General features: G+C 37.9%; 1 protein-coding gene across 2 annotated transcripts; it reads left to right on the top strand.

Annotated features, from left to right (window-relative positions):
- On the top strand, window positions 1–6,330 carry LOC112187693 (malonate--CoA ligase). 2 transcript variants are annotated; one of them, XM_024326581.2, is made up of 17 exons: window positions 1–316; window positions 1,217–1,380; window positions 1,465–1,677; window positions 2,126–2,318; window positions 2,428–2,516; window positions 2,824–2,893; window positions 3,088–3,140; window positions 3,289–3,396; window positions 3,692–3,790; window positions 3,992–4,084; window positions 4,202–4,279; window positions 4,651–4,755; window positions 4,965–5,055; window positions 5,263–5,336; window positions 5,495–5,674; window positions 5,780–5,833; window positions 5,937–6,330. In XM_024326581.2, the coding sequence occupies exons 1-17, from the start codon at window positions 160–162 to the stop codon at window positions 5,985–5,987; spliced, it is 1,872 nt and encodes a 623-aa protein (XP_024182349.1). In that variant the 5' UTR covers window positions 1–159; the 3' UTR covers window positions 5,988–6,330. The 2 variants fall into 2 exon arrangements, with proteins under 2 accessions (XP_024182349.1, XP_024182350.1); XM_024326582.2 differs by lacking the exon at window positions 1–316 and adding an exon at window positions 751–847.
- Window positions 6,331–11,918: the final 5,588 nt, after the last annotated feature.

Here is an 11,918-nt window from a genome sequence, read left to right on the forward strand (position 1 = left end):
AACTCAAAGCTGAAAGTACCCCACGCACAGCCTAACCAAACCATCAGCCTCATGAATGCCGCCAAACCCATGCACCTAACCGCACCGCACACAGCACACATGAACTGAATCACTGACGTACCCGAAAACCACCGCCAATTAATATCCCACACCTATAAAATGAGCTCCACCACCCCTCCTTTATTTAAAGCTTTCAACTACTACTGCAGGTCACTCTTCTCCTCTTCTTGTTCATCTTGTTCGCGTTTCAAGGCCTCCCGCTATCTCACCAGGATCAACCCTTTGCTCTGCTTGTCACACTCTCGCCTTTTCTCTTGTAAGTTCCTGACTTTGGGGGTTGCTTGTTTAGTTGGGTGAAAGTGTGCAACTTCTGTTGGTTTTTGATAAAAACAATGAGGGATTGAACTGAATTGGGTTGAGTGTTTTGTGGCTTATTGGGTTTGGCATCGTGGGAGATTTTTGTTCTTTCCTGTGTTTTTGGAATCAGAAATGAAACAGAGGATTAATGGGTTTTTATTTATATTTGATTTCTGTCGTCTGTTGATGTTTGTGATTGAACAGTCTAAGTGCTCCATACTGTTGGAGGGACCAAACATGGTCAAATTCCTTCTCTTTTCGCAGGAGTAACATTATGAATTTTCATAGTAATACAGAATTTATAGCCCTTTAAACCACTAAGTAGACTATAATCACTCTTGAACTCCTAGCTTGAAACCCAACTGATGAAAGCTCTTCACTTCTCACTGAACGAACGAAAAAAGATAGAAAAATTATGCTAGTTGGTGGAAAGGAACGTGGTTGTGTCTAGATGATCTAATGGCTGCATTTTCGAGTATGAAATGTGGAGGTATACCTGCTATAGTGTGCATCTTTCTCAGCAAATGGTGGTTTTATTTACATTGGATTAATGATTTCTTCAATTGTACTGAAAGCTTTGAACTCTTACTTGTCCATTTTCCATTGGAATTTCTGCTAAACACAATGAGTGCCCATTCAATTGTTATTCAACCTTTTCTCTTGGGAGCTCAATTATGGGAAATTCAAGTAATTTATATGGACCCTGTTGTATTCTATCAAAACAAACTTTGGGTGTCAATAGCTGTTTTGCAAAGCCTAAAGTGAATCATCCTACTATGAGAAGTCAGAAGCTAGATGTCTCTTGGAGAGTTATTTTCCTAGTTTTTGATTCTCTGTTCATTTTAAAATCCCATTACAGCCTTGCAATCTGGTTCATCTATGGAGGCGGTAAAAGTAGCTTGTCAAGGTTCTGGAACTCAGGATAGTGTTGCTATTAGATCAGATAACAAGAGTTACAGTTACAATCAACTAATTTCTTCTGCATGGAGTATATCTGGCTTGTTATGTTGTGGCGACTTAAAAGTGAGTTTGCAGATATGTGTATATTTTTTAAAAATGCTTGTCTATTATTTTTCTGCAATATCTTGACATATTCTTTGAATACAGACTTCCAAAGCAAGTAGCCATCAATCTCCTTTAGCAACAACTGCTGGTGCACGAGGACTTGGGCATCTTGGAGGGGCTAGAATAGGTATTGTGGCTAAGCCCTCCGCGGAATTCGTTGCTGGTATACTTGGGACTTGGCTTAGTGGAGGTGTTGCAGTTCCACTTGCTCTGAGCTACCCTGAGGCTGAGCTCTTGCATGTGATGAATGATTCAGTGAGCCCCATTTGCTCTTTATCTTTAATTTTCTTTCTCATTGCTTTGTGTTTTTCTCAGACCCTTTATTGAATTTATTTTTCATCATCAAGTTATTCACTTTTGCCCTTGTAATGGGTGTAACTCTATAATACTATTTACATAAAAACTGAAGTCTTGTACTATTACCAGACTAGTTTTACTCTTTGTTTTTTTGCTACAGCATCTATTGTATTTTTGTCAATCTAAAAGCATAACCTAATTCTCTTTAAACTTTTCTAAAGTGTAAATTTGGAGAGCTAACTTGTATAGGTTAGCTAGTCAAGCCTTGTCAATCTCAAAGCATGGCCTAAATCAGTCCTTTTTACTGCATATGTATTGGCCTTGTACCTTATCTTCACTCTGTACCTTTTACTGTTGCTTTGAGCATCAATTATATAGACCATATATATAATTACCTGATTTACAGGACATCTCCATGATATTGAGTACTGAAGATCATCAACAACTTATGGAAAACCTTGCTGCTAAATGTGCTGCTCAGTTTTCTCTTATTCCACCAGTTCCCAGTAGTACTACTTCACATGCAAGTGCAGGTGGTCATTTACAAGCGGGAGAAGTAGATGCAGATAGAATTTTTCACAGGAATGGGAAGCAATCAAGTAAGAGAGATAGTGTTGCTTTAAGTTTGAACCTATATTTTGTGTTGGAGTGCAAATTATGCAATAACTCAAGGATAAAGTTTTGTTGATGTCATTCCTTATGGTTCAGGTGAGGATCCAGCATTAATAATATACACTAGTGGTACAACGGGTAAACCTAAAGGAGTTGTTCACACTCACAAAAGCATCAGTGCGCAGGTATGTTCACCATTTATCCTTGCATGATTAGCCAATTTTTACCCCACCACTAAATAGTTGTCAGGTCAGGTGTAGGATACTAGGATAAACATGTAATAACTCATAAATGCACATTAGATTGTCTAATAGAAGCTTTAAATGGTGGATGACTATTGTTAATGTTTTCCACTTGGTGCTTATTTCTGGTTTCACTTTCATGCAATACAATACTGCAAGCTGTATAAGAAGATATTCTTATACATCGTTGGCTATTTTATCCGACTTAGTTATGCTTCTCACAGTTGCCCTCATGTTATCTCAATTTCAGGTCCAAACCTTGGCAGAAGCTTGGGAGTATTCATCTGCTGATCAGTTTTTGCATTGTCTACCACTACATCATATCCATTCAATTTTGTATACTTGTGTGCAAATACTGTTTTTGAATACAATTGGAGCTTCCATTTTGCTTTCTGCTTCAATGTCTCCTTTCCTCTGAGAAACTTGATTGATCCTAAGAATAATCCTTGTTGGGCTTATGGCTTAGTTGATGATTTGATGGTTTGCTTGGACTGATCCTTAACCTATAACGTACACGTCCATGGGCTTTTCAATGCTGTACTTGCCCCTCTGTATGCAGGTTCCACGGTAATATAATCTTTTGTTTCCTTTGATTTCTTTGACAGCTGTAGGCTTTTGCAGTTGTCTTACATGTACTACTTGTTTTCCTGGAAGATTCTTGCTGAACTATTCAAGATAGATCTGGTTGTAATATCATGTGTTTGTGTTGTTCAAGGTTGAGTTTATGCCGAAGTTTAGTGTGAGGGGTATTTGGCAAAGATGGCGTGAAGCATATCCAAAAAATGGAACTAAGGCAGATGAGGGCATAACTGTCTTTACTGGAGTAAGTATACTCTTTATTTGAAGGGTCTTTTTGCTAGAGAATAAGCAGCAGTTATCTGCTCCTTTTAGTTGTTTAGCGGCGTTATAACCTGAGGTATCTTGATAACTGACCTGTACTTTTCTCTTGAGCTTCCAAATATATGCTTCTTGACAGCAATATGTATTCTTTTCATGAATCCTTCTTCTCTTCTTATCCTTCCACATATATGTGGTATTAAAGTAATGATTTTAGATTTGAAATAATTACCTGAACTAAGTGACACTATAAGTGATAACCAGGTGTTTTATTTTCATAGGTACCGACCATGTATACTCGATTGATACAAGCTCATGAAGCCATGGATGCGGAGCTAAAAGCTGCGTCTGCCTATGCTGCACAACAGTTGCGTCTTATGGTAACTAACAATACCTATAAGGAACAATATTGTGAGAGTATTTCTGCCTATGGGGATTTTATCCCCAGGTCTTTGCAGATAGAATCAAAAATTACATTATCAGCTAAATAAATTAGCTTCTGGGATGAATCTCTTACATTATCAGCTAATTTATTTTAGTTTCCCTGATGAAAATGACTAACATCCTCATTCACATCTTAGATGTGTGGTTCCTCTGCACTCCCTGTTCCTGTAATGCAGCAATGGGAAACTATCACAGGGCATCGTCTTCTTGAACGATACGGCATGACAGAGGTAAGTGATATCTAGTTTCAATTCCTTTAAAACTACTATTCAGTTTATTCAAAGTTGCATGTAATTCATAAATCAGGATTCTTAATAACTTATAGATATGCGTTTTGATGTTCTTAGTTTGTGATGGCAATATCAAATCCCTTCAGAGGTGAACGGAAGGCAGGCACGGTTGGAAAACCATTTCCTGGTGTGGAGGTAACTGAGCTACTGTTCTGAGATATGCTTGTTTGGTTGTGGACCATATGAATGAGGCTTTTGCACATTCAGCTTTTTAATTTTTAACCTTCATGCTGAAGGGAACCACTGATAATAGCAATGCCATAGTTAATCAGAGTACTTTTCATTGTTGATTACAAAGCCTATATATTCTCGTCCTTGAAACAGCTAGTAAATTGTAAAGTTAGGATGTACCGAAACTCTAAAAGTGGTGTGTGATGTGTCTCACAGTTGATCTGGCCAGATGTGATTCTTACTATAGTATACTTCTTCCATTAGAAACAACTACAATTGAATACACATATATATATGATTGAACTTTCTCCAAGTAAAATCTGTCCTTGCTGTAGGTAAAGATCGTTACAGAAGATGATAGCAAAAGTGATATGATGGTGGTGGGTGAGCTTTGCATTAGAAGCCCTTCATTGTTCAAGGAATATTGGAAACTTCCTGAGGTAATTTCTGACATGATAAATTTTGATGCCAACTTGCTATCAAATGCCATGCACGCATACACGCACACAAGCACCTCCCTTTGTTCAGCATGTGTGAGATGTGCATATGTTTTGATTGAAGAATGCAAAGTGAAAGAGATAGATATGTACTGCAATGAAATTCTGAGGAGCTTCAACAATCTGTTAATGACATTGTGATCGTCATCTAGGTAACTAGAGAATCATTTACAAATGATGGGTTCTTCAAGACAGGAGATGCTGGTACAGTGGATAAAGATGGCTACTACATCATATTGGGACGTAAGCAGATCTAGAACCCATGTGCATCATACTCATATTGGTGCATTCTTTCAACTATATTTTCTTTATAGGTCACAAAAGACAAATGATTACGCCCAAGAATTGTTGTGTTTGATTTAATGCAGATGCCTAGAGGATCCACTAACTGAGCATTAATTTTTCTTTCTTCGGCCACCCTCTCTTACTCTCTTGAATAACATTTATCAGGTACAAGTGCTGATATAATGAAGGTTGGTGGATACAAGTTATCAGCGTTAGAAATTGAATCAATTCTTTTAGAGGTGAGTTTTTGACCTCTCTTCCATATTTGGTATGGATGTGTTCTTTGCAATCCATTTATTTTGTAACTCGGTCAAAAGAAGGAAAAAATAACAATTGAAGTGCTGAATGAAGAACTGAATACTAACAACTAACAGTCTAGAACCACGCTTTTGTGTAGCACCCATCTGTAGAGGAGTGTTGTGTATTGGGCTTACCTGACAAAGATTATGGAGAAATTGTCTGTGCAATAGTAGTGCCAGATGTGGAAGCAAAGAGGAAACAAGAGGAAGAAAAGAGACCTGCCATAAGCTTGGAAGAGCTATGCTCTGGGGCTAAACACAAACTTGCACCATACAAGGTATTACTGACGAGTGACCGTCATTCACATATATTGCAAATTGCAAAACTTGATTCTCAAGTCTCAAGTGAGCACTTAATATAACTACTTTATTTTTTTTTCCAGCTACCAACACGACTTTTTGTGTGGGATTCACTGCCTCGTAATGCTATGGGGAAGGTAATCTACGTACTTATTTCTTATTTTCTATGAGAGGATTGGTAGTATATTTGAATTTATTCTTAACTTGTAAGTTTCAATCACATTTCATATATGTTTTCAGGTGAATAAGAAGGAGTTGAAGAAAGTTCTGGCTTCTGATCAACAGATTTGATTGCAAGACAAAAGAAATAGATAAGTGGCACACAACTAGAGGCTTTCAAAATAAGACTTCAATCCGGGGCTAGAAGGCAATCCTTCACTCTCATGCGTCATGCCCTTACGTAATGTGACCCCTAGATGGCTGGTAAATTAGTCAATTATAGTAAAAATATCGCACCCCTAGATGGCTGGTAAATTAGTCAATTATATTAAAAATATCGCAGTTAATTGAGGAAACCAATTATTGACGTTCTTCATGAACCAAATGATTTGGTTTTCTTTCTTGCTTCTTTTTTTTTTTTTGTACATTATCTCTCAATAAAGAACAGGTGATTTATCAGCCTATTTCAAGTAAAGTTACAATGATATATGATATTAGTCCTTTCATACGGAAGTGCTGCACTGTCATTCTAGGTTCTTATTACCATATAATTTTGGAGGAATTGACAAATCAAGTGTTCTGCAGTTCCGGTCATTTGCACTCCAGTCTTTCTAGCTTCAATTTTGCAAACAGAATCACTGTTAAAGGTCATTGGTTGGGAAAGTTTTATCAGTTGCTCCACAAATCCTACTAGAGGTTTAAACCCTCAGCAGTGCACCATAGTCTAGAAACTAGAGATGCAAGTTGGATTGGATAGTCAGATTCCAGTCGATTCTAATCTGAAGACCTATAATTTTGGTGCACCCAAATGAAATCCGAAAATTTTCCTGTTTCTTAGGTCAGTCATGTGTTCGATTCTTATAATTAGCCCGTTTGGAATTGCTTCGCTTTTAAAAAAGGGTTTTTGTCCATTTACCCCATTTCTAGGGATTTTTTTCCCACTTACCCCATTAAGTTATTTTAATTCTCTCTTACCCAATACACTCTAAAGGAGTCTTCCCTAATACCCCATTAAGATTTTTTTTTTGTTTTTAATTTTTTTTAAATACCATTTTACCCCTCGCGCCTTTGTTACTTAGAGAGAGAGAGATAGAGAAAATGGAAGAGAGAGAAACCATAGGAGACTTCGCCGGAGCCCGTCACCGGCCGCCGGAATCCGATCACCGGCAGCCGGAATCCGGTCACCGATCTCCGGAATCCGGTCATCGGCCGCTGGAATCTGGCCAACTTTCGCCGGAATCCGATCACCGGCTGCCACCCACCGGAATTTGCTGAAAATCTCACCGGAAAGTTTTTTTGCCCCCAATAGACATCTATTGCCCCCTAATAGAGGGGCAATAGACGACTACCAGCTGTGTATTGCCTCCCAGTAGACCTCTATTGTCCCCCAATAGACGACTATCAGCCATGTATTGCCCCTCAATATACGTCTATTGCCCCCCAATAGATGTCTATTGTCCCCTAATAGAACTTTCGGTTGCCAGAATATGAACTAATCTCCCTAAATTTAGACAAATAAAACTTTGTTTAAAGAAAAAAAATGAAGAAATTATATCAATTTAAAAACGTCTATTGCCCCCCAATAGGAGCCTATTGCCCCCAATAGACGTTTTGATTACCGAAATGAGAACTAATTTTTCTAAAATTACACAAATATAACTTTAATTAAAGAAAAAAACGAGGAGATTACATTAATTCAAAACGTCTATTGCTCCCCAATAGACGTCTATTGGGAGGCAATAGACCAACAACTCAGCCATTTTTGTTAAATTTGCATTATCATCATCAATGTACCATTCGTGCAAAACAAACCTCCATGTACCATTAACTCTTTCTAATTATGACAAGAAACACCCAGTTTAGTTCTAGATTATATCACCAATGTCAATAATGGAGTCGGAGCTCCCTTCTCAAAACAAAAAAGGAGTCCGAGCTCAAGGACCCAAATTCCATACCAAATGCTGACCCGCCGCCATACCCAACCGCCTCATCTGGTCGTGCCTCTCCCAGCACGAGCTCCGACTTCTAGGCCTTACCACTCCTCCCCACGAACAACTCCATCCTCGTATTCACCGCAGGGACGCACGCGAACTACCAAAGCCTCTCCAAGCCCGGACACTTCGCCGTCGCCATACTCGAAGAGTTGCTGCTGGAGAGCCGGCAGGTTTGGAGAAACAAGCTTGCTGCTGGAGAGCTGGCAAGTCTGAAGTTACAGAATTTACTGCTGGAGAGCGGGCGGATCTGGACCCTCCATGGCGCGGCAGTGCCGGCGTCGTGTTGGAGAGAGAGAGAGAGAGAGAAGAAGAAGAAGCCGAAGTCGGCGCCGGTAGAGAGAGATCGAGGTGAAAGTGAGAGGAAGGATGGCCGGCAAGGTCATCCCGGTCAGTCAGCGCCGGAAGTCTCTGCTGTGGTGACCGAGTCGGGTAGAGAGATCGAGGTGTAGGAGAGAGAAGGCATTTGCAGATTGAAATGGCACCATGTAAATTCATTAATTAAGTTAGGGAAAAATTGTCATTTTATTTTAAATTGGGTTAGTGGGAATAAAAATATGTTGTTGGGGTAAGTAGGATAATTTTTGTTCATTTTGGGGCTTTTGGTCAAGGACCCTTTAAAAAAATCAGCTTTTGTTTAAAATTTTAGATTTTATTGTGTTTGGGAAATAAATAAAAGGGTAAATTTCGTAAACAGTACACCAAGTAAAGGCCACTAATAATTCTTATACACAAAGTTTCAAACCAAACATTTCGGTACACGAAATCTGAAACTCGACCCACTATCAGTACATGACGTCAATTTTTGACACCAAAATGTCCATTATGCCCTCAGTTGTTTTTTTTTTTATAATTTTTTTTTCTGTTATTTTTTTTTCCTTCGTTTCTTCTTCCTTCTTCCGGGCTCACTCCCTCGCTTCCAACGCCGCCTTCCTCACCTCGCATAACAGAAAAAAAAAATGACTCGAGTCATTTATAAACGAAGGAAAAAAATAACAGAAAAAAAAATTATTTAAAAAAAAAAGAACTTAGGGCATAATGGACATTTTGGTGTCAAAAATTGACGTCGTGTACTGATAGTGGATCGAGTTTCAGATTTTGTGTATCGAAATGTTTGGTTTGAAACTTTGTGTATAAGAATTATTAGTGACCTTTACTTGGTGTACTGTTTGCGAAATTTTCCCTAAATAAAAAGCAGCTTTAATTGAAAATTATAGGTCACTGGCAGCAGATTTTGCTTTTAGAAGTTGCTTTCAATTAAAACACGCTCTGAAGTTTTTTTATGTATTGAAAGCACTTTTAAAAATATTATTTACTAAACACGAAGCTGTTTTAATTCACAGCAACATCAGTTTAAAATAATAAAAAAATCACAGCAATCTCAAACTAGCCATAAGGTTATTCATCTGTTCCATCCTTAGAAACTTTCCTATTTCTAAGGTCATTCATGTGTTTCTAAGGTCATTCATGTTATTTCAATCCAAACTCAACGATTTGAGAAGCTGCACAGCTGACAACCCAAACCATAGCTTGTATGATCTGATGTCTGATCCAATGTGTACCAAGTCCCCCTCATAGCTATGTTCTCAGACACGAGAAGTATTGAATATACCAGTAGCATTGCTAAGCGCCCAACTTGGTTGACCGTACAGTTATAGACGACAACGAGTCTAGCTCAAAAATTCTCTCTTACAAAGAAGACAAAATGTTCATGGGCAAATTCACTAGTAAACAAATATAAGAATCAAACTCAGGACCTCTTACCTACTTATAAGAGCAAATGCACTCATGAACTAAGGGCAATTGCTGATTTGTCAACCAAATTGGTACAACCAATCTACTATTCATCTAAAATTGACAATCGCTTGTAGCTTATACAATGCACCAATAAAAAGTAATTTGCTTGCCAATCTACTAATCACACTTCAAAATTGAATAATTCATTAATTCAAAATAGTGTTGAACTTATAATTTAATTAACTAAATAACTAATAATGAGATTAATCATATAATATTAATCTTAAAAAGTTAATGAATAAATTTTAAGGAATGAAGAATGAATTGATGGAGAGATAAAATTTTCAGAAATTTTGGTGTGAGAAATTAAAGTGAGGGAATTGGTATTTATAGAATTTTGAAAATAAATTTAAGATTTTCTTTTTCTTCAAATTTATTTTTAGGGTGAAAACAAAAAAAATAAATGTTACTGTTGTCATTTAATTGCAGCCGTAAGATCATTATCAAATTGGATCAGTCAACGGTTGATATTAAATGACCATTATCAAATAGGATCAGTCAAAAAAAAAAAACGTTGGCGTCAGGCATGCCCATGTGGCACTTATCAATCGGGCAAATAAGAATTCAAATTTGCTCAGCACCAATGCTTTGGTGGTGATATCACCACTCAATAGAAAATTGTTATGTGGTTTTTTTTTTTTTTTTAGGGGGAAGACGCCAATTTTATATATGAAAGAACTAGTTTATACATGGAGCAGCTACAACGCTACTAATAGCTACAGGGACAAGCCCTTGCCATACAAGATCGAGATCTGAGTTGAGAGCTAAACTAGCTAGCCTATGGGCTACTGAATTAGCCTCTCTGTAACAATGAACAAAAGATGAACAAGGAATAGATTCTTTGAGGAACACAATGTCCCCAACTGTAGTACCAAAACCAGAGAGATCATCACCATCAGCAAGCAATGAATTAACCAGTTTAAGGTAGACAGTTTCAAAACTCACAGGAGCTAGCCCATACTCCATTGCATATTGAACTGCCGCACGGCTTGCCAAGGCCTCGATCACTTCCGGCGCCTCGGCGTAGCCAATTGTGCAACACATACCTCCCAAAACAGTCCCTGAATGATCCCTTACAATCAACCCAATACCACCCTTGTTAGTACTCTTCTGAAAGCCACCATCAAGGTTGATTTTCAACCATCCAATAGGAGGGGGAGTCCAAGGTTTACGAGGTCTGTAGCATCCCTATCTAGCTTGTGACCGCACTGAACGTGCAAGCAATATGTGCGCACGCACCTGACCTGCAATTTGTGCCAGCATCATGCCTTTACCAGCCCATACCCTGCCATTGTGTTCTTTCCATAAAAACCATAAGCAAGTGAGCAGCAGATTAAATTGCTCACCACTTAGCATCCCCAGACACAACTCAAACCAATCCATCATGGAAGAATGGACAAGTTGAGTAGAAGTAATACCACTAAACTCTAAAAACATAGAAAGCACATCCCTAACAAACCATCAATCCCGACAGACATGCTCGATGGATTCATCACTATCATTGCAAAAGAAGCAGCCATTCTCAAGCCAAACATGCTTACCACGTAATTGAGAAACTGTAGGAAGTATATAAGATGCCACCCTCCAAATATGGACTTTGATCTTAACCAGCACATTAGCCGACCAGATTCGCTTCCAAATAGATGTGTGAGCATCAAGTAAAGAAGAAGAAGCGCCCACGTCCAATTACCCCTAAACCCTAAACTGTTATGTGTTATAAAATATAATTATAGCTATTACAAAAAATAATATAATTATAGTTGATCATAATTTTATATAATTAAGCTAATTCTTGAGGGAATGATTAAATTTTTGAACTACCATATATGCCATCACATAATATAGATATTAATAAATAAAATATTTCTATATGAGGATAAGATAGTCAACTGACTATATCATATTTCAAAATATTGCAATACCTCTCATGAAAGAAGTTTCTCTCTTCCTCAAAATCAGGAGAGAAACTGCTATAACTTTTTTTAAATTTAAAAAAATAAAAATAAAAGTCAATTGACATGTGCGGAGGGCTAGTGTTTTATTCAAAAATATATACTTTAAGTATTAAATTAATCTTATAGAACGTGACAAGTTTTAGTAAGATGATGATATTGCCGCAAAATAAAAGTGGAGAACAAATTGGACCAATAGGAGAAAATCAGCTAGTTTTTAGGCAAATGAAGCGGAAGCAATTGGAGGGGGCCACATGCACGCCCAGGCAATTTTGATGACTCCGATAAAAATTGCGTCTCCGTTTGGATGGGGCCCCACTTTG

The sequence above is a fragment of the Rosa chinensis genome, chromosome 2, assembly GCF_002994745.2.
Source record: "Rosa chinensis cultivar Old Blush chromosome 2, RchiOBHm-V2, whole genome shotgun sequence".
Taxonomy (NCBI): domain Eukaryota; kingdom Viridiplantae; phylum Streptophyta; class Magnoliopsida; order Rosales; family Rosaceae; genus Rosa; species Rosa chinensis.

Excerpts from the sequence above, each read along its gene's own strand:
- LOC112187693 (XM_024326581.2), top strand. The coding sequence starts at position 160 with ATGAGCTCCACCACCCCTCCTTTATTTAAAGCTTTCAACTACTACTGC. Across the intron at positions 1,381-1,464 it reads TATGTTGTGGCGACTTAAAA|ACTTCCAAAGCAAGTAGCCA; the intron begins GTGAGTTTGCAG and ends CTTTGAATACAG. Across the intron at positions 5,337-5,494 it reads TTGAATCAATTCTTTTAGAG|CACCCATCTGTAGAGGAGTG; the intron begins GTGAGTTTTTGA and ends GCTTTTGTGTAG.